This window comes from Pristiophorus japonicus, unplaced genomic scaffold (genome assembly GCF_044704955.1).
Source record: "Pristiophorus japonicus isolate sPriJap1 unplaced genomic scaffold, sPriJap1.hap1 HAP1_SCAFFOLD_160, whole genome shotgun sequence".
NCBI classification, from domain to species: Eukaryota; Metazoa; Chordata; class Chondrichthyes; family Pristiophoridae; genus Pristiophorus; species Pristiophorus japonicus.
The window spans coordinates 970514-997529 of record NW_027251278.1 but is presented as its reverse complement, the minus strand read 5'-3'; the positions used below and the strand labels follow the sequence as shown (position 1 = coordinate 997529).

At 51.8% G+C, this 27016-nt stretch overlaps 1 protein-coding gene across 1 annotated transcript in view; it reads left to right on the top strand.

The window, feature by feature from the left end:
• The window catches only part of mrpl2 (mitochondrial ribosomal protein L2), a 134234-nt gene that overhangs the window by 90831 nt on the left and 16387 nt on the right, over positions 1-27016 (top strand). The window contains exons 3-6 of the mRNA XM_070870672.1: positions 2471-2612; positions 10726-10841; positions 12795-12905; positions 14410-14483. Of these exons, the coding sequence (XP_070726773.1) occupies positions 2471-2612; positions 10726-10841; positions 12795-12905; positions 14410-14483 (443 nt within the window). The remainder of the gene's footprint in view (positions 1-2470; positions 2613-10725; positions 10842-12794; positions 12906-14409; positions 14484-27016) is intronic.

Genomic DNA, 27016 nt, shown 5'->3' with positions numbered 1-27016 from the left:
AGGGCAGTGGGATTCTAGGACTCGCTCCCACAAAGGGCAATGGGATTCTAGAACTCGCTCCCACAAAGGGCAGTGGGATTCTGGAACTCGCTCCCACAAAGGGCAGTGGGATTCTGGAACTCGCTCCCACAAAGGGCAGTGGGATTCGGGAACTCGCTCCCACAAAGGGCAGTGGGATTCTGGAACTCGCTCCCACAAAGGGCAGTGGGATTCTAGATCTCTCTCCCACAAAGGGCAGTGGGATTCTAGAACACTCTCCCACAAAGGGCAGTGGGATTCTAGAACTCGCTCCCACAAAGGGCAGTGGGATTCTAGAACTCTCTCCCACAAAGGGCAGTGGGATTCTAGAACACTCTCCCACAAAGGGCAGTGGGATTCTAGAACTCGCTCCCACAAAGGGCAGTGGGATTCTAGAACTCGCTCCCACAAAGGGCAGTGGGATTCTGGAACTCGCTCCCACAAAGGGCAGTGGGATTCTAGAACTCGCTCCCACAAAGGGCAGTGGGATTCTAGAACTCTCTCCCACAAAGGGCAGTGGGATTCTAGAACTCGCTCCCACAAAGGGCAGTGGGATTCTAGAACTCGCTCCCACAAAGGGCAGTGGGATTCTGGAACTCGCTCCCACAAAGGGCAGTGGGATTCGGGAACTCGCTCCCACAAAGGGCAGTGGGATTCTGGAACTCGCTCCCACAAAGGGCAGTGGGATTCTAGAACTCGCTCCCACAAAGGGCAGTGGGATTCTGGAACTCTCTCCCACAAAGGGCAGTGGGATTCTGGAACTCGCTCCCACAAAGGGCAGTGGGATTCTGGGTGTCAATTGGAGCGCTCTAATTTGCATTCGAATGAATCAGTGCTAATGGATTCCAGCCACTGTTCCTGTTCAGCCACGCTGCCGCCCCGCGCTCCGTCGGCCCCGCCCCGCGCTCCGTCGGCCCCGCCCCGCGGTCCATAGGCCCCGCCCCGCGCTCCATAGGCCCCGCCCCGCGCTCCATAGGCCCCGCCCCGCGCTCCATAGGCCCCGCCCCGGCCATCGCCGGCTTTGCAATGGGGAAAAACTGCGCCGGGTGAAAATTAGAATGCGTTGCACAGCCCCTAAAGGGTCGCTCACCCTCCAAAAATGTAAGGGAGCACTGCTTCCGGTGTCTCCCTGGGGGGCCTGTTCCACAGACTGACCGCTCACCCTGTGATGGGGGCCCAGATTGACCCCTGTGGGGTGGGGGGGGGGGCCCAGATTGACCCCTGTGGGGTGGGGGTTCCCAGATTGACCCCTGTGGGGTGGTTCCCAAATTGACCCCTGTGGGGTGGGGGGGGGGGCCCAGATTGACCCTGTGGGGGGGTTCCCAGATTGACCGCTGTGGGGTGGGGTGGGGTGGGGGGTGGCCAGATTGACCCCTGTGGGGGGGGGCCCAGATTGACCCCTGTGGGGTGGGGGTTCCCAGATTGACCCCTGTGGGGTGGGGGTTCCCAGATTGACCCCTGTGGAGTGGTTCCCAGATTGACCCCTGTGGGGTGGGGGGAGGGCCCAGATTGACCCCTGTGGGGTGGGCCCAGATTGACCCCTGTGGGGTGGGGGTTCCCAGATTGACCCCTGTGGGGTGGTTCCCAGATTGACCCCTGTGGGGTGGTTCCCAGATTGACCCCTGTGGGATGGGGGTTCCCAGATTGACCCCTGTGGGGTGGTTCCCAGATTGACCCCTGTGAGGTGGGGGGGGGGCCCAGATTGACCCCTGTGGGGTGGGGGGGGGGCCCAGATTGACCCCTGTGGGGTGGGGGGGGGCCCAGATTGACCCCTGTAGGGTGGGGGGGGGCCCAGATTGACCCCTGTGGGGTGGGGGTGGCCCAGATTGACCGCTGTGGGGTGGGGGTGGGGGGGGAGGGCCCAGATTGACCCCTGTGTGTGGGGGGGGTTCCCAGAGTGACCCCTGTGGGGTGGGGGGGGGCCCAGATTGACCCCTGTGGGGTGGGGGTGGCCCAGATTGACCGCTGTGGGGTGGGGGTGGGGGGGGAGGGCCCAGATTGACCCCTGTGTGTGGGGGGGGGCCCAGATTGACCCCTGTGGGGTGGGGGGGGGGGGGCCCAGATTGACCCCTGTGGGGTGGGGGTGGCCCAGATTGACCGCTGTGGGGTGGGGTTGGGGGGGGAGGGCCCAGATTGACCCCTGTGGGTGGGGGGAGTTCCCAGATTGACCCCTGTGGGGTGGGGGGGGGGCCCAGATTGACCCCTGTGGGGTGGGGGTGGCCCAGATTGACCGCTGTGGGGTGGGGGTGGGGGGGGAGGGCCCAGATTGGTCGCTCACCCTGTGGGATGGGGGAGTCCCATACTTCGGGCCCAGGTTACAGTGTTGTGTTTTCCCGGGACGGTTGGATGGCTGCAGGGGCCGGGGTGGGATTGTGAGCGGAGTTGGAAGGTTACGGTGGGAGGCAGTGTTCCCGGCTGCGCTCATTCCGTGGTTTCTATGATCACCCCGCAGGGAAGATTCAAGTGCACGGGATTGGCGGTGGACACAAGCAACGCTATCGCATGATCGACTTCCAGCGGTTACGTTACGAACACGGGAAGGAAGGTCAGCCGTTCGAGGAGAAGGTGGTTCAGGTTCGCTACGACCCCTGCAGGTACGAGAACGTCCGGATCCATAGAAACATAGAAAGTAGGTGCAGGAGTCGGCCATTCGGCCCTTCGAGCCTGCACCACCATTCAATAAGATCATGGCTGATCATTCACCTCAGTACCCCTTTCCTGCTTTCTCTCCATACCCCTTGATCCCTTTAGCCGTAAGGGCCATATCGAACTCCCTCTTGAATATATCCAATGAACTGGCATCAACAACTCTCTGCGGTAGAGAATTCCACAGGTTAACAACTCTCTGAGTGAAGAAGTTTCTCCTCATCTCGGTCCTAAATGGCTTACCCCTTATCCTTAGACTATGTCCCCTGGTTCTGGACTTCCCCAACATCGGGAACATTCTTCCCGCATCTAACCTGTCCAGTCCTATCAGAATCGTATATGTTTCTATGAGATCCCCTCTCATCCTTCTGAACTCCAGTGTATAATGGCCCAGTCGATCCAGTCTCTCCTCATATGTCAGTCCCGCCATCCCGGGAATCAGTCTGGTGAACCTTCGCTGCACTCCATCAATAGCAAGAATGTCCTTCCTCAGATCAGGAGACCAAAACTGAACACAATATTCCAATGAGGCCTCACCAAGGCCCAGTACAACTGCAGTAAGACCTCCCTGCTCCTATACTCAAATCCCCTCGCTATGAAGGCCAACATACCATTTGCCTTCTTCACCGCCTGCTGTACCTGCATGCCAACTTTCAATGACTGATGAACCATGACACCCAGATCTCGTTGCACCTTCCCTTTTCCTAATCTGCTGCCATTCAGATAATATTCTGCCTTTGTGTTTTTGCCCCCAAAGTGGATAACCTCACATTTATCCACATTATACTGCATCTGCCATGCATTTGCCCACTCACCTAACCTGTCCAAGTCACCCTGCAGCCTCTTAGCATCCTCCTCACAGCTCACACCGCCACCCAGTTTAGTGTCATCTGCAAACTTGGAGATATTACATTCTATTCCTTCATCTAAATCGTTAATGTATATTGTAAAGAGCTGGGGTCCCAGCACTGAGCCCTGCGGCACTCCACTAGTCACTGCCTGCCATTCTGAAAAGGACCTGTTTATCTCGACACTCTGCTTCCTGTCTGCCAACCAGTTCTCTATCCACGTCAGTACATTACCCCCAATACCATGTGCTTTGATTTTGCACACCAATCTCTTGTGTGGGGCCTTGTCAAAAGCCTTTTGAAAGTCCAAATATACCACATTTACTTGTTCTCCCTTGTCCACTCTTCTAATTACATCCTCAAAAAATTCCAGAAGATTTGTCAAGCATGATTCATAAATCCATGCTGACTTGGACCGATCCTGTCACTGCTTTCCAAATGCGCTGCTATTTCATCCTTAATAATTGATTCCAACATTTTCCCCACTACTGATGTCAGGCTAACCGATCTATAATTCCCTGTTTTCTCTCTCTCTCCTTTTTTCAAAAGTGATGTTACATTAGCTACCCTCCAGTCCATAGGAACTGATCCAGAGTCGATAGACTGTTGGAAAATGATCACCAATGCATCCACTAGTTCTAGGGCCACTTCCTTAAGTACTCTGGGATGCAGACTAGCAGGCCCCGGGGATTTATCGACCTTCAATCCCATCAATTTCCCGAACACAATTTCCTGACTAATAAGGATTTCCCTCAGTTCCTCCTTCTCACTAGACCCTCGGTCCCCTAGTATTTCCGGAAGGTTATTTGTGTCTTCCTTCGTGAAAACAGAACCAAAGTATTTGCTTAACTGGTCTGCCATTTCTTTGTTCCCCATTATAAATTCACTTGAATCTGACTGCAAGGGACCTACGTTTATTTTCATGAATCTTTTTCTCTTCACATATCTATTGAAGCTTTTGCAGTCAGTTTTTATGTTCACAGCAAGCTTCCTCTCATACTCTATTTTCCCCCTCCTAATTAAACCCTTTGTCCTCCTCTGCTGTATTACAAAATTCTCCCAGTCCTCAGGTTTGCTGCTTTTTCTGGCCAATTTATATGCCTCTTCCTTGGATTTAACACTATCCTTAATTTCCCTTGTTAGCCACGGTTGAGCCACCTTCCCCGTTTTATTTTTACTCCAGACAGGGATGTACAATTGTTGAAGTTCATCCATGTGATCTTTAAATGTTTGCCATTGCCTATCCACCGTCAACCCTTTAAGTATCACTCGCCAGTCTATTCTAGCCAATTCACACCTCATACCATCGAAGTTACCTTTCCTTAAGTTCAGGACCCTAGTCTCTGAATTAACTGTGTCACTCTCCATCTTAATGAAGAATGCTACCATATTATGGTCACTCTTCCCCAAGGGGCCTCGCACAAGAAGATTGCTAATTAGTCCTTTCTCATTACACATCACCCAGTCTAGGATGGCCAGCCCTCTAGTTGGTTCCTTGACATATTGGTCTAGATATCCATCCCGAATACACTCCAGGAAATCCTCCTTCACCGTATTGATACCAGTTAGGTTCGCCCAGTCAATATGTAGATTAAAGTCACCCATGATAACTGCTGTACCTTTATTGCACACATCCCTAATTTCTTGTTTGATGCTGTCTCCAACCTCACTACTACTGTTTGGTGGTCTGTACACAACCCCCACTAGCGTTTTCTGCCCTTTGGTATTCCGTAGCTCCACACATACCGATTCCACATCATCCAGGCTAATGTCCCTCCTTACTATTGCATTAATTTCCTCTTTAACCAGCAATGCTACCCCGCCTCTTTTTCTTCTCTGCCTATCCTTCCTAAATGTTGAATACCCCTGGATGTTGAGTTCCCAGCCTTGGTCACCCTGGAGCCATGTCTCTGTGATGCCAATCACATCATATCCGTTAACTGCTATCTGCACAGTTAATTTGTCCACCTTATTCAGAATACTCCTCGCATTGGCCGGGATGGGCCGGGACGTGGCTTAATAAAACAACACAGACCTGCATTTATATAGAGCCTTTTGCAACCACCTGATGTCCCAAAGTGCTTTACAGCCAATGAAGTGTAGTCACCGTGTAATGTAGGAAACACGGCAGCTAATTTGTGCACAGCAAGCTCCCAGAAACACCAATGTGATACTGAGCAGATAATCTTTCAGTGATGTTGATTAAGAGTTATATATTGGCCAGGACACCGGAGATAACTCCCCTGCTCTTCTTCGAAATAGTGCCATGGGATCTTTTACGTCCACCTGAGAGAGGGCCGATGGGGCCTCTGTTTCATGTCTCATCTGAATGACAGTACCTCCGACAGTGCGGCGCTCCCTCAGTACGGCCCCTCCGACAGTGCGGCGCTCCCTCAGTACGGCCCCTCCGACAGTGCGGCGCTCCCTCAGTACTGCCCCTCCGACAGTGCGGCGCTCCCTCAGTACTGCCCCTCCGACAGTGCGGCGCTCCCTCAGTACGGCCCCTCCGACAGTGCGGCGCTCCCTCAGTACTGCCCCTCCGACAGTGCGGGTTTTATACGCAGTACGGTGACGCCGCGGGTTTTATAGACAAGAAGGGAAAGGAGGTGGGGTAGCTCTGTTAATAAAGGATGATATCAGGGCAGTTGTGAGAGACGATATTGGCTCTAATGAACAAAATGTTGAATCACTGTGGGTGGAGATTAGAGATAGTAAGGGGAAAAAGTCACTGGTGGGCGTAGTTTATAGGCCCCCAAATAATAACTTCACGGTGGGGCGGGCAATAATCAAGGGAATAATGGAGGCATGTGAAAAAGGAACGGCAGTAATCATGGGGGATTTTAACCTACATATCGATTGGTCAAATCAAATCGCATGGGGTAGCCTTGAGGAGGAATTCATAGAATGCATACGGGATTGTTTCTTAGAACAGTATGTTACAGAACCTACAAGGGAGCAAGCGATCTTAGATCTGGTCCTGTGTAATGAGACAGGAATAATAAACGATCTCCTCATAAAAGATTCTCTCGGAATGAGTGATCACAGTATGGTTGAATTTGTAATACAGATTGAGGTTGAGGAAGTAGTGTCTCAAACAAGCGTACTATGCTTAAACAAAGGGGACTACAGTGGGATGAGGGCAGAGTTGGCTAAAGTAGACTGGAAACACAGACTAAACGGTGGCACAATTGAGGAACAGTGGAGGACTTTTAAGGAGCTCTTTCATAGTGCTCAACAAAAATATATTCCAGTGAAAAAGAAGGGCGGTAAGAGAAGGGATAACCAGCCGTGGATAACCAAGGAAATAAAGGAGAGTATCAAATTAAAAACCAATGCGTATAAGGTGTCCAAGGTTAGTGGGAAAATAGAAGATTGGGAACATTTTAAACAACAGCAAAGAATGACTAAGAAAGCAATAAAGAAAGGAAAGATAGATTACGAAAGTAAACTTGCGCAAAACATAAAAACAGATAGTAAAAGCTTTTACAGATATATAAAACGGAAAAGAGTGCCTAAAGTAAATGTTGGTCCCTTAGAAGATGAGAAGGGGGATTTAATAATGGGAAATGTGGAAATGGCTGAGACCTTAAACAATTATTTTGCTTCAGTCTTCACAGTGGAAGACACAGAAACCATGCCAAAAATTGTTGGTCACGGGAATGTGTGAAGGGAGGACCTTGAGACAATCACTATCACTAGGGGGGTAGTGCTGGACAGGCTAATGGGACTCAAGGTAGACAAGTCCCCTGGTCCTGATGCAATGCATCCCAGGGTATTAAAAGAGATGGCGGAAGTTATAGCAGATGCATTCGTTATAATCTACCAAAATTCTCTGGACTCTGGGGAGGTACCAGCGGATTGGAAAGCAGCTAATGTAACGCCTCTGTTTAAAAAAAAAAGGGGGGCAGCCAAAAGGCAGGTAACTATAGGCCGGTTAGTTTAACATCTGTAGTGGGGAAAATGCTTGAAACTATCATTAAGGAAGAAATAGCGGGACATCTAGATAGAAATAGTGCAATCAAGCAGACGCAGCATGGATTCATGAAGGGGAAATCATGTTTAACTAATTTACTGGAATTCTTTGAGGATATAACGAGCATGGTGGATAGAGGTGTACCGATGGATGTGGTGTATTTAGATTTCCAAAAGGCATTCGATAAGGTGCCACACAAAAGGTTACTGCAGAAGATAAAGGTACATGGAGTCAGAGGAAATGTATTAGCATGGATCGAGAATTGGCTGGCTAACAGAAAGCAGAGAGTCGGGTTAAATGGGTCCTTTTCGGGTTGGAAATCGGTGGTTAGTGGTGTGCCACAGGGATCGGTGCTGGGACCACAACTGTTTACAATATACATAGATGACCTGGAAGAGGGGACAGAGTGTAGTGTAACAAAATTTGCAGATGACACAAAGATTAGTGGGAAAGCGGGTTGTGTAGAGGACACAGAGAGGCTGCACAGAGATTTAGATAGGTTAAGCGAATGGGCTAAGGTTTGGCAGATGGAATACAATGTCGGAAAATGTGAGGTCATCAACCTTTGAAAACAAAACAGTAAAAGGGAATATTATTTGAATGGGGAGAAATTACAACATGCTGCGGTGCAGAGGGACCTGGGGGTCCTTGTGCATGAATCCCAAAAAGTTAGTTTGCAGGTGCAGCAGGTAATCAGGAAGGCGAATGGGATGTTGGCCTTCATTGCGAGAGGGATGGAGTACAAAAGCAGGGAGGTCCTTCTGCAACTGTATAGGGTATTGGTGAGGCCGCACCTGGAGTACTGCGTGCAGTTTTGGTCACCTTACTTAAGGAAGGATATACTGGCTTTGGAGGGGGTACAGAGACGATTCACTAGGCTGATTCCGGAGATGAGGGGGTTACCTTATGATGATAGATCGAGTAGACTGGGTCTTTACTCGTTGGAGTTCAGAAGCATGAGGGGTGATCTTATAGAAACATTTAAAATAATGAAAGAGATAGACAGGATAGAGGCAGAGAGGTTGTTTCCACTGGTCGGGGAGACTAGAACTAGGGGGCACAGCCTCAAAATACGGGGGAGCCAATTTAAAACCGAGTTGAGAAGGAATTTCTTCTCCCAGAGGGTTGTGTATCTGTGGAATTCTCTGCCCAAGGAAGCAGTTGAGGCTAGCTCATTGAGACAGGTTAGATGCAGAAAGAATGTTCCCAATGTTGGGGAAGTCCAGAACCAGGGGTCACAGTCTGAGGATAAGGGGTAAGCCATTTAGGACCGAGATGAGGAGAAACTTCTTCACCCAGAGAGTGGTGAACCTGTGGAATTCTCTACCACAGAAAGTAGTTGAGGCCAATTCACTAAATATATTCAAAAGGGAGTTAGATGAAGTCCTTACTACTCGGGGGATCAAGGGTTATGGCGAGAAAGCAGGAAGGGGGTACTGAAGTTTCATGTTCAGCCATGAACTCATTGAATGGCGGTGCAGGCTAGAAGGGCTGAATGGCCTGCTCCTGCACCTATTTTCTATGTTTCTATGTTTCTATGAATGTATTCAAATCACAGATAGATAGATTTTTAACCAATAAGGGAATTAAGGGTTACGGAGAGAGGGCGGGTAAGTGGAGCTGAGTCCACGGCCAGATCAGCCATGATCTTGTTGAATGGTGGAGCAGTCTCGAGGGGCTAGATGGCCTATTCCTGTTCCTAGTTCTTATGTTCTTATGTATATACAGTACGGGGACACCGCAAGTTTTAGACACAGTACGGGGACGCCGCGGGTTTTATACACAGTACGGGGACGGCGCGGGTTTTATACACAGTACGGGGACGCCGCGGGTTTTATACACAGTACGGGGACGCCGCGGGTTTTATACACAGTACGGGGACGCAGCGGGTTTTATACACAGTACGGGGACGCTGTGGGTTTTATACACAGTACGGGGACGCCGTGGGTTTTATACACAGTACGGGGACGTTGTGGGTTTTATACACAGTACGGGGACGCCGCGGGTTTTATACACAGTACGGGGACGCCGCGGGTTTTATACACAGTACGGGGACGCCGTGGGTTTTATACACAGTACGGGGACGCCGCGGGTTTTATACACAGTACGGGGACGCCGAGGGTTTTATACACAGTACGGGGACGCCGCGGGTTTTATACACAGTACGGGGACGCCGTGGGTTTTATACACAGTACGGGGACGCCGTGGGTTTTATACACAGTACGGGGACGCCGTGGGTTTTATACACAGTACGGGAACGCCGCGGGTTTTATACACAGTACGGGGACGCCGCGGGTTTTATACACAGTACGGGGACGCCGCGGGTTTTATACACCGTACGGGGACGCCGCGGGTTTTATACACAGTACGGGGACGCCGCAGGTTTTATACACAGTACGGGGACGCCGCGGGTTTTATACACAGTACGGGAACGCCGCGGGTTTTATACACCGTACGGGGACGCCGCGGGTTTTATACACAGTACGGGGACGCCGCGGGTTTTATACACCGTACGGGGACGCCGCGGGTTTTATACACAGTACGGGAACGCCGCGGGTTTTATACACAGTACGGGGACGCCGCGGGACACAGTACGGGAACGCCGCGGGTTTTATACACAGTACGGGAACGCCGCGGGTTTTATACACAGTACGGGGACGCCGCGGGTTTTATACACCGTACGGGGACGCCGCGGGTTTTATACACAGTACGGGAACGCCGCGGGTTTTATACACCGTACGGGGACGCCGCGGGTTTTATACACCGTACGGGGACGCCGCGGGTTTTATACACAGTACGGGAACGCCGCGGGTTTTATACACAGTACGGGGACGCCGCGGGTTTTATACACAGTACGGGGACGCCGTGGGTTTTATACACAGTACGGGAACGCCGCGGGTTTTATACACAGTACGGGGACGCCGCGGGACACAGTACGGGAACGCCGCGGGTTTTATACACAGTACGGGAACGCCGCGGGTTTTATACACAGTACGGGGACGCCGCGGGTTTTATACACCGTACGGGGACGCCGCGGGTTTTATACACAGTACGGGGACGCCGCAGGTTTTATACACAGTACGGGGACGCCGCGGGTTTTATACACAGTACGGGGACGCCGCAGGTTTTATACACAGTACAGTGACGCCGCGGGTTTTATACACGGTACGGGGACGCCGCGGGTTTTATACACGGTACGGGGACGCCGCGACCTGTGATAACGATGATATTTTCCGACAGGTCGGCTGATATCGCGCTGGTTGCCGGAGGCAGTCGGAAGCGCTGGATTATCGCCACTGAGAACATGGAGGCCGGAGACATGGTGAAGACATCGGGGCAGATTGGGCGAATGGCAGGTGGGATTGGGGTTCTCAGCCGGGTCCTGCTCACCTGCAAATAACCCCCAATAGTGGTTCAGTTTCCAGTGGGGTTCCACGGGGCTCATAAGAACATAAGAACATAAGAACATAAGAATTAGGAACAGGAGTAGGCCATCTAGCCCCTCGAGCCTGCTCCGCCATTCAACAAGATCATGGCTGATCTGGCCGTGGACTCAGCTCCACTTACCCGCCCACTCCCCGTAACCCTTAATTCCCTTATTGGTTAAAAATCTATCTATCTGTGACTTGAATACATTCAATGAGCTAGCCTCAACTGCTTCCTTGGGCAGAGAATTCCACAGATTCACAACCCTCTGGGAGAAGAAATTCCTTCTCAACTCGGTTTTAAATTGGCTCCCCCGTATTTTGAGGCTGTGCCCCCTAGTTCTATTCTCCCCGACCAGTGGAAACAACCTCTCTGCCTCTATCTTGTCTATCCCTTTCATTATTTTAAATGTTTTTATAAGATCACTCCTCATCCTTCTGAACTCCAACGAGTAAAGACCCAGTCTACTCAATCTATCATCATAAGGTAACCCCCTCATCTCCGGAATCAGCCTAGTGAATCGTCTCTGTACCCCCTCCAAAGCTAGTATATCCTTCCTTAAGTAAGGTGACCAAAACTGCACGCAGTACTCCAGGTGCGGCCTCACCAATACCCTGTACAGTGCTGGGTCCCTTGCTTTTTGTGGTATACATCAATGATCTAGACTTGATTGTTGGGGGTATGATTAAGAAGTTTGCAGATGATACTAAAATGGGCTGTGTGATTGATAATGAAGAAGAAAGCTGTGGACTGCAGGAAGATATCAATGAACTGGTCAGGTGGGCAGAACAGTGGCAAATGGAATTCAATCTGGAGAAGTGTGAGGTAATGCATTTGGGGAGGGCCAACAAGGAAAGGGAATACACATTAAATGGTAGGACACTGAGAAGTGTAGAGGAACAGAGGGACCTGGGAGTTGCAGGTCCACAGATCCCTGAAGGTAGCAGGTCAGGTAGATAAGGTGGTTAAGAAGGCATACGGAATACTTGCCTTTATTGGCCGAGGCTTGGAATACAAGAGCAGGGATGTTATGCTTGAACTGTATAAAACACTGGTTAGGCCACAGCTGGAGTACTGCGTGCAGTTCTGGTCGTCACATTACAGGAAGGATGTGATTGCACTGGAGAGGGTACAGAGGAGATTTACGAGGATGTTGCTGGAAATGGAGAATTTTGGCTATGAGGACAGATTGGATAGGCTGGGGTTGTTTTCTTTGGAACAGAGGAGGCTGAGGGGAGACCTGACTGAGGTGTATAAAATGATGAGGGGCCTGGATAGAGTGGATAGGAAGGGCCTGTTTCCCTTGGCAGAGGGGTCAACAACCAGGGGGCATAGGTTTAAAGTAATTGGGGGGAGCTGTCGAGGGGATTTGAGGGAAAATGTCTTCACCCAGAGGGAGGTGGGGGTCTGGAACTCACGGCCTGAAAGGGTGGTAGAGGCAGAAACCCTCACCACATTTAAACAGTACCTGGATGTGCCCCTGAAGTGCTGTAACCTGCAGGGCTACGGACCGAGAGCTGGAAAGTGGGATTAGGCTGGGTAGCTCTTGGTCGGCCGGCGTGGACACGATGGGCCGAATGGCCTCCTCCCGTGCTGTAAGTTGCTGTGGTTGTGAGGCTGAGCGACCGACGGCTGGATACGGAAGCCAAGCTCCCGAGTGAGATTCACCCCATCAGCACCTCGATCAGTGCCAGGCCGCACACTTCCCCCGGGACTCCGTGTGAGCGACTGAGGGAGGGGGTCTGGGGGCGGGGTCTGGGGGTGGGGAGGGGTCCGGGCCGAGCTGTGCTCCCGGGCGATTGCGGTTTGGAGAATGTGAGAGATTGGGGCTGCTGTATGAAGCACCGACCTGAGTAACTAACTGCTCCCAATCTCCTTCACAGTGTTGGCCAAAGAGGGAGATGCCCATCCACTGGGAGCACTGCCCATCGGGACCCTGGTCAATAACCTGGAGCTGGCTCCTGGGAAAGGAGCTCAGTACATCAGGGCCGCAGGTCAGTCTGTCCATCATCGCCCACCATCGCCCCCCCCCCCGCAACGGCATCGCTCCTCTCCCCCCCCCCCCCCCCCGCCATCACTCCCCCTCCCCCCCCCGCCATCGCTCCCTCCCCTCCCCGCCATCGCTCCCTCCCCCTCCCCCCCCGCCATCGCTCCCTCCCCTCCCCCTCCCCCCCCCGCCATCGCTCCCTCCCCTCCCCGCCATCGCTCCCTCCCCCTCCCCCCCCCGCCATCGCTCCCTCCCCTCCCCGCCATCGCTCCCTCCCCCCCCCCCCCGCCATCGCTCCCTCCCCCTCCCCTCCCCGCCATCGCTCCCTCCCCTCCCCCTCCCCCCCGCCATCGCTCCCCTACCCCTCCCCCCCCCCCCCCGCCATCACTCCCCTCCCCCTCCCGCCATCGCTCCCCACCCCCCCGCCGCCATCGCTCCCTTCCCCCCCCCGCCATCGCTCCCTTCCCCCCCCCGCCATCGCTCCCCTCCCCCCCCCCTCCCCCTCCCCCCCCCATCGCTCCCTCTCCCCTCCCTCCCCCTCCCCCCCCCGCCATCGCTCCCTCCCCTCCCCGCCATCGCTCCCTCCCCCCCCCCCCCGCCATCGCTCCCTCCCCTCCCCTCCCCGCCATCGCTCCCTCCCCTCCCCCTCCCCCCCGCCATCGCTCCCCTACCCCTCCCCCCCCCCCCCCCGCCATCACTCCCCTCCCCCTCCCGCCATCGCTCCCCACCCCCCCGCCGCCATCGCTCCCTTCCCCCCCCCGCCATCGCTCCCTTCCCCCCCCCGCCATCGCTCCCCTCCCCCCCCCCTCCCCCTCCCCCCCCCATCGCTCCCTCTCCCCTCTCTCCTCCTCCCCCCACCCCTGCCATTGCTTCTCCCCCCCCCATTGCTCCCTCCCCTCACCCCCCTCGGGCCATCGCTCTCTTACCCCCCCCCCCCCCCAGGCCATCGCTCCCTTACCCCCCCCCCCCCCCAGGCCATCGCTCCACCCCCCTCCCCGCCATCGCTCCACCCCCCTCCCCGCCATCGCTCCCTCCCCCCCCCGCCATCGCTCCCTCCCCCTCCCCGCCATCACTCCCTCCCCCTCCCCCTCACCCCCCATCGCTCTCTTTCCCCCCCCCCGCCATCGCTCCACCCCCCTCCCCGCCATCGCTCCCTCCCCCCCCCGCCATCGCTCCCTCCCCCTCCCCGCCATCGCTCCACCCCCCTCCCCGCCATCGCTCCCTCCCCCCCCCGCCATCGCTCCCTCCCCCTCCCCGCCATCGCTCCACCCCCCTCCCCGCCATCGCTCCCTCCCCCTCCCCGCCATCGCTCCCTCCCCCTCCCCGCCATCGCTCCCTCCCCCTCCCCGCCATCGCTCCCTCCCCCTCCCCGCCATTGCTCCCTCCCCCTCCCCGCCATCGCTCCCCTCTCCCCCCCGCCCCGGGCTCTGGAATATGTGAGTGTGGGGATTAACTTATTAACTGGGACTCTCTCTCTCTCTCTCTCTCTCTCTCTCTCTCTCTCTCTCTAGGGACGTGCGGAGTGTTGCTGAGGAAGGTCAGTGGGACGGCCATCGTACAACTGCCCTCCAAACGGCAGGTTCAGGTAATCCTCGCTCTTCGACACACCCTGTCTATCTCTCCCTGACACACTCTGTCTCTCTCTCTCTCTCAGACACACTCTGTCTCTCTCTCTCCCTCCGACACCCACTGTCTCTCTCTCTCTCTCTCTCTCTCTCCGACACTCTCTCTCTCTCTCCGACACTCTCTCTCTCTCTCTCTCTGACACACTCTCTCTCTCTCTCCGTCTCTCACTCTGTGTGCCTCACTCGACTCTGTGTCTCTCTCATGTATGTACATGCTGTTTGTAGCCACTGTCATTGTTGGAGGTCACTGAGCAGCTGCACATGGTGCTGCTCTGATATAAAAGGCCAGCCATATTGTGAGTCAGGCACTTTGGGCCGTAATAAAGCAGAGCCAATGTTGTACCTTGCTTAGGTAAATAGTACTCAGTTTGAACCTTTATTGCATACATAACATTTGGCGACGAGAATACAAGAACCTTTGCAAAATGAGCACAATTGGATTTTTAGAGCGATTCCTGGAGGAAGAAGATTGGGCAGACTTTGTGAGCCGTTTGAACCAGTACTTCGTGGCCAACAAAATGAAGGGGGTCGACGATGCAGATCAGCGCCGGGCCGTGTTCCTCACTGTGTGCGGTTCGAAGATCTACGGTCTGATAAAGAATCTACTCATGCCTGGTGATCCAACAGAGAAAACGTACGAGGAGTTGTGTACATTGGTACGGGAGCATCTCAAGCCAGACGACAGCATCATCATCTGGAGATACGGGTTTTATACACACGTTCGATCGGAGGGCCAGAGCGCGGTGGCCTGAGACATCTAGCGGGACCGGGCAAGTTCGGGACGGTGTTGGCAGACATGCTGCGGGACTTTGTTATCGGTATCAACCACGAGGTGATCCTGCGCAAACTTCTGGCGGTGGAGGAGTTGGATTTAAAAAGGGCCATTTCAGATCGCCCAATCATGTATGACGACGGACAGGAGTCTAAAGCAAATAGCGGTGAAGAACCGAACCTCGGCAAGTACTGTAAGTGCGATTGGTTCGGCAGAGCGGCACATGGCAGGGCCTATCCGGCTGCGTTCGCGAAACCTGTGGCTGCCCAAAGTCCGCCAGCGGGAATGTATCTGACTTCTCCGTGTTGGCTTTGTGTGAGAAATCATCGGCACCTGCAGTGCCGATTTAAGCAATATAGTTGCAAAGGCTGTCTGAGAGTGGGGCATCTCCAGTGCAAGTGTCCGCAGATGGGCAAGCGTGCTGCGACACACCACGTGGAGGATGAGAGCCAGACTAGCACGGATCCGGATACGCAATCCGAGATGCCAGAGGAGGAAGTGTATGGACTGTACTCCTTCATAACCAAGAGTAAACCAATTTTGATTAATGTGAAGTTTAACGGGATACCGGTATCGATGGAACCGGACACGGGCAAGTCAATCGATCATGAAACATAGAAAATAGGTGCAAGAGTAGGCCATTCGGCCCTTCGAACCTTCACTGCCATCCAATAAGATCATGGCTGATCATTCCTTCAGTACCCCTTTCCTGCTTTCTCTCCATACTCCTTGATCCCTTTAGCCGTAAGAGCCACATCTAATTCCCTCTTGAATATATCCAATGAATTGGCCTCAACAACTCTCTGCAGCAGGGAATTCCACAGGTTAACAACTCTCTGAGTGAAGAAGTTTCTCCTCATCTCGGTCCTAAATGGCTTACCCCTTATCCTTAGACTGTGTCCCCGGTTCTGGACTTCCCCAACATCGGGAACATTCTTCCCGCATCTAACCTGTCCAGTCCTGTCAGAATCTTATACGTTTCTATGAGATCCCCTCTCATCCTTCTAAACTCCAGTGAATACAAGCCCAGTCGATCCAGTCTCTCCTCATATATCAGTCCAGCCATCCCGGGAATCAGTCTGGTGAACCTGCGCTGCACTCCCTCAATAGCAAGAACGTCCTTCCTCAGATTAGGAGACCAAAACTGAACACAATATTCCAGGTGAGGCCTCACCAAGGCCCTGTACACCTGCAGTAAGACCTCCCTGCTCCTATACTCAAATCCCCTAGCTATGAAGGCTAACATACCATTTGCCGCCTTCACTGCCTGCTGTACCTGCATGCCAACTTTCAATGACTGATGTACCATGACACCCAGGTCTCGTTGTACCTCCCCTTTTCCTAATCTGTCACCATTCAGATAATATTCTGCCTTCGTGTTTTTGCCCCCAAAGTGGATAATCTCACATTTATCCACATTATACTGCATCTGCCATGCATTTGCCCACTCACCTAACCTGTTCAAGTCACCCTGCAGCCTCTTAGCATCCTCCTCACAGCTCACACTGCCATCCAGCTTAGTGTCATCTGCAAACTTGGAGATATTACACTCAATTCCTTCATCTAAATCATTGATGTATATTGTAAATAGCTGGGGTCCCAGCACTGAGCCCTGCGGCACCCCACTAGTCACTGCCTGCCATTCTGAAAAGGACCCGTTTATCCCGACTCTCTGCTTCCTGTCTGCCAACCAGTTCTCTATCCATGTCAGTACATTACCCCCAATACCATGTGCTTTAATTTTGCACACCAATCTCTTGTGTGGGACCTTGTTGAAAGCCTTTTGAAAGTCCAAATACACCACATCTACTGGTTCTCTCTTGTCCACTCTACTAGTTACTTCCTCAAAAAATTCTAGAAGATTTGTCAAGCATGATTTCCCTTTCATAAATCCATGCTAACTTAGACCGATCCTGTCACTGCTTTCCAAATGCGATGCTATTTCATCTTTAATGTTTGATTCCAACATTTTCCCTACTACTGATGTCAGGCTAACCAGTCTATACCCGTTTTCTCTCTCCCTCCTTTTTTAAAAAGTGGTGTTACATTAGCTACCCTCCAGTCCATAGGAACTGATCCGAGTCGATAGACTGTTGGAAAATGATCACCAATGCATCCACTATTCCTATGGCCACTTCCTTAAGTACTCTGGGATGCAGACTATCAGGCCCCGTGGATTTATCGGCCTTCAATCCCATCAATTTCCCTAACACAATTTCCCGCCTAAATAAGGATTTCCTTCAGTTCCTCCTTCTCACTAGACTCTCGGTCCCCTATACTTCCGCAAGGTTATTTGTGTCTTCCTTCGTGAAGACAGAACTAATATATTTGTTCAATTGGTCTGCCATTTCTTTGTTCCCCATTATAAATTCACCTGAATCTGACTGCAAGGGACCTACGTTTGTCTTCACTAATCTTTTTCTCTTCACATATCTATAGAAGCTTTTGTCGTCAGTTTTTATGTTCCTAGCGAGCTTCCTCTCGTACTCTATTTTCCCCCTCCTAATTAAACCCTTTGTCCACCTCTGCTGAATTCTAAATTTCTCCCAGTCCTCAGGTTTGCTGCTTTTTCTGGCCAATTTATATGCCTCTTCCTTGGATTTAACATTATCCTTAATTTCCCTTGTTAGCCACGGTTGAGCCACCTTCCCCATTTTATTTTTACTCCAGACAGGGATGTACAATTGCTGAAGTTCATCCATGTGATCTTTAAATGTTTGCCATTGCCTATCCACCGTCAACCCTTTAAGTATCACTCCCCAGTCTATTCTAGCCAATTAACGTCTCATACCGTTAAAGTTACCTTTCCTTAAGTTCAGGACCCTAGTCTGTGAATTAACTGTGTCACTCTCCATCTTAATAAAGAATGCTACCTTATTATGGTCACTCTTCCCCAAGCACAAGAAGATTGCTAATTAGTCCCTTCTCATTACACATCACCCAGTCTAGGATGGCCAGTCCTCTAGTTGGTTCCTCGACATATTGGTCTAGGAAACCATCCATAATACACTCCAGAAATCCTCCTCCACTGTATTTCTACCAGTTTGGTTAGCCCAATCTATATGTAGATTAAAGTCACATGTAAACATTTAGTTTTGGCCTGTGAAACATCGTTATATGGAATTGGTTGCGTGTTACAACAAGCCAATGAGTCGGGGAAACTTCAACCTGTCGCGTATGCATCCAAAAGTTTGTCTAAAGCAGAAAGAGCCGACAGTATGGTAGAAAAAGAAGCTTTAGCGTGTGTGTACAGTGTTAAAAAGATGCATTAATACCTGTTCGGTCTGAGGTTCGAATTAGAGACCGATCACAAGCCGCTCATTTCGTTGTTTTCCGAGAGCAAAGGTATCAATACCAATGCTTCATCCCGCATCCAAAGGTGGGCGCTGACATTATCTGCCTATGATTATGTCATTCGCCACAGACCTGGCAGAGAGAATTGTGCCGATGCTTTGAGCCGGTTGCCATTGCCCACACCGGAGGTGGAAACGCCACAACCGGCAGATTTAATGTTACTCATGGATACTTTTGAGAGTGAAGGTACCCCTGTCACGGCTCAACAAGTTAAGACCTGGACCAGCCAGGACCCGATATTATCAGTGGTAAAGGGTTGCATCCTCAAAGGGGGTTGGTCTGCCATACCTCAGCAAATGTGTGAGGAGGCCAAAGCGTACATTCGTCGCGAGGACGCACTGTCTATTCAAGCAGATTGCATGTTGTGGGGCAATCGAGTTGTAATGACCAAGAAAGGGAGAGAGAAGTTTGTGCGTGAGTTACACAGCACACATCCTGGTATAGTGATGATGAAGGCCATCGCCCAGTCCCACGTATGGTGGCCAGGAATTGATTCTGAGCTGGAACCCATTTGGGACCATGACCGTAATTAAGAACAAAGATTTTTATATGATTATTGAGATCCGGGTGGAGTAAGGAGAGCCTAGTTTTGAGTGTTGTCTTCATTAGCAATTCTGCAGGGGGAACACCAGTAAGCAAGTGGGGTCAAGTCCGGGTCTGCAGGGAACCGTCCATCACGCGTTTCAAGCTCTGCTTGATGGTTTGGACTGCCAGCTCCGCTTGACCATTGGATTTGGGCTTAAACGGGGCAGACCTGACATGCTTGATGCCATTGCGGGTCATGAACTCGTTGAATTCTGAACTGGTGAAACACGGTCCATTGTCACTAACCAGGACGTCGGGCAAACCATGGATGGCGAACATGGCCCGGAGGCTTTCAATGGTGGCAGTGGACGTACATGACGACATTATTATACACTCAATTCATTTAGAGTAAGCGTCCACTGCTACTAGGAACATCTTTCCTGGAAAGGGCCAGTGAAATCTATGTGGACCCTGGAGGGTTTGGAGGGCCATGACCATAGAAACATAGAAAATCGGTGCAGGAGTAGGCCATTCGGCCCTTCGAGCCTGCACCACCATTCAATGAGTTCATGGCTGAACATGCAACTTCAGTACCCCATTCCTGCTTTCTCACCATACCCCTTGATCCCCCAAGTAGTAAGGACTACATCTAACTCCTTTTTGAATATATTTAGTGAATTGGCCTCAACTACTTTCTGTGGTAGAGAATTCCACAGGTTCACCACTCTCTGGGTGAAGAAGTTTCTCCTCATCTTGGTCCTAAATGGCTTACCCCTTATCCTTAGACTGTGACCCCAGGTTCTGGACTTCCCCAACATTGGGAACATTCTTCCTGCATCTAACCTGTCCAAACCCGTCAGAATTTTAAACATTTCTATGAGATCCCCTCTCATTCTTCTGAACTCCAGTGAATACAAGCCCAGTTGATCCAGTCTTTCTTGATAGGTCAGTCCCGCCATCCCAGGAATCAGTCTGGTGAACCTTCGCTGCACTCCCTCAATAGCAAGAATGTCCTTCCTCAAGTTAGGAGACCAAAACTGTACACAATACTCCAGGTGTGGCCTCACCAAGGCCCTGTACAACTGTAGTAACACCTCCCTGCCCCTGTACTCAAATCCCCTCGCTATGAAGGCCAACATGCCATTTGCTTTATTAACCGCCTGCTGTACCTGCATGCTAACCTTCAATGACTGATGTACCATGACACCTCCCCTTTTCCTAATCTGTCACCATTCAGATAATAGTCTGTCTCTCTGTTTTTACCACCAAAGTGGATAACCTCACATTTATCCACATTATACTTCATCTGCCATGCATTTGCCCACTCACCTAACCTATCCAAGTCACTCTGCAGCCTCATAGCATCCTCCTCGCAGCTCACACTGCCACCTGCAAATTTGGAGATACTACATTTAATCCCCTCGTCTAAATGATTAATGTACAGTGTAATTAATGTTCCCTGCAAGCTTCTTCTCGTACTCCATTTTCCCTGTCCTAATCAAACCCTTTGTCCTCCTCTGCTGAGTTCTAAATTTCTCCAAGTCCCCAGGTTCGCTGCTATTTCTGGCCAATTTGTATGCCATTTCCTTGGCTTTAATACTATCCCTGATTTCCCTAGATAGCCACGGTTGAGCCACCTTCCCTTTTTTATTTTTACGCCAGACAGGAATGGATTTGTGAAAGGGAGATCATGCTTGACAAATCTTCTGGAATTTTTTGAGGATGTTTCCAATAAAGTGGACAAAGGAGTACCAGTTGATGTGGTATATTTGGACTTTCAGAAGGCTTTCGACAAGGTCTCACACTGGAGATTAATGTGCAAAGTTAAAGCACATGGGATTGGGGGTAGTGTGCTGACATGGATTGAGAACTGGTTGTCAGACAGGAAGCAAAGAGTAGGAGTAAATGGGTACTTTTCGGAATGGCAGGCAGTGACTAGTGGGGTACTGCAGGGTTCTGTGCTGGGGCCCCAGCTGTTTACATTGTACATTAATGATTTAGACGAGGGGATTAAATGTAGTATCTCCAAATTTGCGGATGACACTAAGTTGGGTGGCAGTGTGAGCTGCGAGGAGGATGTTATGAGGCTACAGAGTGACTTGGATAGGTTAGGTGAGTGGGCAAATGCGTGGCAGATGAAGTATAATGTGGATAAATGTGAGGTTATCCACTTTGGTGGTAAAAACAGAGAGACAGACTATTATCTGAATGGTGACAGATTAGGAAAAGGGGAGGTGCAACGAGACCTGGGTGTCATGGTACATCAGTCATTGAAGGTTGGCATGCAGGTACAGCAGGCGGTTAAGAAAGCAAATGGCATGTTGGCCTTCATAGCGAGGGGATTTGAGTACAGGGGCAGGGAGGTGTTGCTACAGTTGTACAGGGCCTTGGTGAGGCCACACCTGGAGTATTGTGTACAGTTTTGGTCTCCTAACTTGAGGAAGGACATTCTTGCTATTGAGGGAGTGCAGCGAAGATTCACCAGACTGATTCCCGGGATGGTGGGACTGACCTATCAAGAAAGACTGGATCAACTGGGCTTGTATTCACTGGAGTTCAGAAGAGTGAGAGGGGACCTCATAGAAACGTTTAAAATTCTGACGGGTTTGGACAGGTTGGATGCAGGAAGAATGTTCCCAATGTTGGGGAAGTCCAGAACCAGGGGTCACAGTCAAAGGATAAGGGGTAAGCCATTTAGGACCGAGATAAGGAGAAACTTCTTCACCCAGAGAGTGGTGAACCTGTGGAATTCTCTGCCACAGGAAGTAGTTGAGGCCAATTCACTAAATATATTCAAAAGGGAGTTAGATGAAGTCCTTACTACTCGGGGGATCAAGGGGTATGGCGTGAAAGCAGGAAGTGGGTACTGAAGTTTCATGTTCAGCCATGAACTCATTGAATGGCGGTGCAGGCTAGAAGGGCTGAATGGCCTGCTCCTGCACCTATTTTCTATGTTTCTATGTTTCTATGTAAACAGCTGGGGCCCCAGCACAGAACCTTGCGGTACCCCACTAGTCACTGCCTGCCATTCTGAAAAGTCCCCATTTACTCCTACTCTTTGCTTCCTGTCTGACAACCAGTTCTCAATCCACGTCAGCACACTACCCCCAATCCCATGTGCTTTAACTTTGCACATTAATCTCTTGTGTGGGACCTTGTCGAAAGCCTTCTGAAAGTCCAAATATACCACATCAACTGGTTCTCCCTTGTACGCATGACTCCAATTCCGAGTCAGTGCTGGGCCACCAAACGTGAGACTTGGCGATAGCCTTCATCATGACTGTGCCTGGGGGGGTACTGTGTAGGTCGCGTATAAACATTTCCCTGCCTTTTTTTGGCAAAACTACACGACTCCCCCATAGGAGACAATCCGAATGGATGGACAATTACATCCTTGCGTCGGTGGAACGGCTTAATTGCATCTTGCATTTCCCGGGAACCGCCGACCAGCTCCCATTAAGGAATCAGCTTTTTACTAGGGATAGCACCGGGTCCTGGCTAGTCGAGGTCCTGTACTGGCAAACCGTGATGGGTGACCCCTCGCTCAAAAGTATCCATTAGAAAAAGCAAGTATGCGGGCTGGGTCAATTCCACCCCGGTGGTGGGCAATGGTTGCCGACTGAGAGCATCAGTACCTGGTCTGTGGCAGATTACATAGTCATACGCAGATAACGTTAGTGCCCATCTTTGGATGTGGGATGAAGCATTGGTGTTAATACCTTGGCTTTCTGAGAACAGCGAAATGAGTGGCTTGTGGTCGGTTTCGAGCTCGAACCGGAGCCCAAATAGGTATTGGTGCATTTTCTTAACCCCGCATACGCATGCTAATGTTTCTTTCTCAACCATACTGTAGGCTCTTTCAGCCTTAGATAAAGTTCTGGACACATATGCAACCGGTTGCAGTTTGCCTGACCCATTGTCTTGCTGTAACACACAACCGACCCTGTACGAAGATGCATCACAAGCTAGTACTAAACGTTTACATGGGTCATACAATACAAGTAACTTGTTAGAACATAGCAGGTTTCTGGCCTTATTAAAGGCTGTCTCTTGAGCTTTACCCAAATCCAGTCGTCACCCTTGCATAGCAATAAATGCAAAGGTTCCAGCAAAGTGCTCAACCCCGGTAGAAAGTTCCCAAAATAGTTGAGAGAAACGAACGCAGCTCCATCACATTCTGTGGTCCGGGTGCATTCTTGACGGCCTCCGTCTTGGAGTCCGTGGGTCTGATGCCGTCCGCCGCAATCTTTCTCCCCAGAAATTTGACCTCTGGCGCCAGGAAAACACACTTGGAGCGTTTCAGCCCGAGTCCCACTCTGTCCAGTCGACTTAGAACCTCTTCCAGGTTGTGCAAGTGTTCGGTGGTGTAGCGACCAGTGATCAGGATGTCGTCTTGAAACACCACGGTGCGCGGAACCGATTTCAGCAGACTCTCCATGTTCCTCTGGAAGATGGCCGCAGCTGAGCGAATCCCAAAGGGGCATCGGTGGTATATAAACTCCCTTGTGCGTGTTGATGCACGTCAGCTTTTTCGAGGATTCAGCCAGCTCTCGAGTCATGTAGGTGGAGGTCAAGTCCAACTTGGAAAACTACTTCCTGCCCGCCAGTGTTGCAAACCGGTCGTCTGCCTTCGGTAGTGGGTACTGGTTCTGTAGCGAGACTTGGTTGATTGTCACCTTGTAGTCCCTCAGATTCGGACTGTCGCTTTTCAACACTGGAACAATTGGACTGGCCCACTCGTTGAACTTGACTGGGGCGAAATGATTCCAGCTCGATCTCGACTTTCTCTCGCATCATGTATGGAACCGCTCGGGCCTTGTGATGAACAGGCCGTGCATCCGGGACTAGGTGGATCTGCACCTTGGCGCCCGTGAAGTGGCCGATGCCTGGTTCAAATCGCGACGGAAAATTGTTTAGCACTTGAGCGCACGAGGCGTCATCCTCCGAAGATCGTGCTCTTGATGTCGTCCCAGTTCCATCGGATCTTTCCTAGCCAGCTTTGGGCCATTGGGCCATCGCCTGGTACAATCCATAGTGATAAATCATACACAGCACCATCCTACGATACCTTCACTGCCGCACTGCCAATGACTGGTATGAGCTCTTTGGTGTAAGTGCGCAGCTTGGTGTGGATCGGGCTCAGTTTGGGCCTTTGTGCCTTGTTGCCCCACAGTTTCTCAAAAGCCTTCTGGCTCATAATTGACTGACTCGCCCCCGTGTCCAATGCCATGGAAACTGGAATACCATTTAATTTGACTTTTAACATTATCGGAGGGCTTTTGGTGGTGAAGGTGTGTGTCCCATACACTTCCTCTTCAGCCTCGGGTTGAGTTGCCTCTCTTACTCGTTCAGTGTGATCCACACCGGATCGGTTATCTTCTGCCCACTCTGCCACGTGGTGAGTCGCAGTACGTTTACACATTCGCTGGAGGTGCCCCATTGTTCCACAGCCCTTGTACACGTCGTGCTGGAATCGACATTGATGGGCTCTATGATTACCACCACAGCGCCAACATGGTTCTAATGGATTCGCATTCACGCCCCACGGCGGGCTCTGAGTCATGCTAGGTCTGGCCTCTGCGGGCGTGTAGGCCCTGCCATGTACAGTTCTGCCTGCTAATGGCGTTATTTTATGCACAGTACTTGCCGGTGAGCTTCGATGCTGAGAAGATATCTGTTCAGTGTATCGTTCGTGGACATGAAATCCTGGGCTATCGTTGTGGCCTTGCTCAGATCGGGGGGGTTCGGCAGACAGCATCTTGCGAAGAATGACCTCGCGGCCGATTCCAAGCACGAACAAGCCCCGCAACATTTCCCCCAAATATCCAGCAAATACGCACGGTCCCGCAAGGCGTCTTAGGTCGGCGACATAGCTCGCCACGTCCTGGCCTTCGGAGCGATGGTGCGTGCAGAAGCAGTACCTGGCCATCAACATGCTCTCCTTCGGCTTGAGGTGTTCCCGAACCAGCGTGCACAATGTCTATGTCTTGTCCGTTGGTTTCGCCGGTGCTAGCAGATTTTTGATGAGGCCGTATATCGTGGACCCACAAATGGTGAAGAGAATCGCCCTGCGCTTGACCGCGTTACTGTCCTGATCCAGCTCCTTGGCCACGGAGTACTGGTCAAAGACACTCAACGAAGGCTTCCCAATCATCACCCTCTACAAATCTCTCAAGAATACCAACGGCAGCCATAAGCAGCATGAAAGTTCGTGATCTGTTATTCGTCGCCAATTGTTCTGTTCAGAATAACTCCACAAGACTATACACTATAAGCTCAAACTGATGTGACCTTAGTCTCTTTTATCAAATTCCAGAGTGTCTAAACAAGGTAGCAAGCCTTTTATACCAACACAGCACGAGGTGTGGCTGACCCATAGGACTCCTGCAGTCACACCCTCTGGTGACAATTATATAAAGCTACATACATAACACTCTCTCTCCCCCTCTCTCCCGCTCGCTCTCTCTCTCTGGTCTCTCTCTCGCTCTCTCTCTGGTCTCTCTGGTCTCTCTCTCTCTGGTCTCTCTCTCTCTCTGGTCTTTCTCTGTCTCTGGTTTCTCTCTCTGGTCTCTCTCTCTCTGTCTCTGGTCTCTCTCTCTGGTTTCTCTCTCTCTCTCTCTCTCTCTTTCTCTCTCTGTCTCTCTCTCTGGTCTCTCTCTCTCTCTCTGGTCTCTCTCTCTCTCTCTGGTCACTCTTTCTCTCTCTGTCTCTCTCTCTGGTCTCTCTCTCTCTCTGGTCTCTCTCTGTGTCTCTCTCTCTGGTCTCTCTCTCTCTGTCTCTGGTCTCTCTCTCTCTGTCTCTGGTCTCTCTCTCTGGTTTCTCTCTCTCTCTCTGTGTCTCTCTCTCTCTGTCTCTGGTCTCTCTCTCTGGTTTCTCTCTCTCTCTCTGGTCTCTCTCTCTCTCTGGTCTCTCTCTCTCTCTGGTCTCTCTCTCTCTCTCTCTCTCTGGTCTCTCTTTCTCTCTCTGTCTCTCTCTCTGGTCTCTCTCTCTCTCTGGTCTCTCTCTCTCTGTGTCTCTCTCTGGTCTCTCTCTCTCTGTCTCTTGTCTCTCTCTCTCTGTCTCTGGTCTCTCTCTCTCTGTCTCTGGTCTCTCTCTCTGGTTTCTCTCTCTCTCTCTCTCTCTGGTCTCAATCTCTCTCTGGTCTCTCTCTCTCTCTCTGGTCTCTCTTTCTCTCTCTGTCTCTCTGGTCTCTCTCTCTCTGGTCTCTCTCTCTCTGTCTCTGGTCTCTCTCTCTCTGGTCTCTCTCTCTCTCTCTGGTCTCTCTTTCTCTCTCTGTCTCTCTCTCTGGTCTCTCTCTCTCTGTGTCTCTCTCTCTGGTCTCTCTCTCTCTGGTCTCTCTCTCTCTGTCTCTGGTCTCTCTCTCTGGTTTCTCTCTCTCTCTCTGTGTCTCTCTCTCTCTCTGGTCTCATGCTCTCCCACCCTCCCTCTCTTCCCCCCCCGGCCCTCTCTCCGTCTCTTTCCCCCCCCCCCCCCCGGCCCTCTCTTTCCCCCCCCCCCCCGGCCCTCTCTCTGGTCTCACGCTCTCCCGCCCTCTCTCTCCCCCCCCCCCCCCGCCCTCTCTCTCCCCCCCCCCCCCCCGGCCCTCTCTCTCCCCCCCCCCCCCCCCGGCCCTCTCTCCCTCTCTTCCCCCACCCCTCTCTTTCGCCCCCCCCCCGCCCCTCTCTTTCCCCCCCCCCCCCCCGCCCTCTCTCTCCCCCCACCCCCCCCTGCCCTCTCTCTCTCCGCCCCCCCACCCCCGCCCTCTCTCTGGTCTCACGCTCTCCCTCTCTCCCCCTCTCCCCCCCCCCCCCCCCCACCCCCGCCCTCTCTCTGGTCTCACGCACTCCCTCTCTCTTCTCCCCC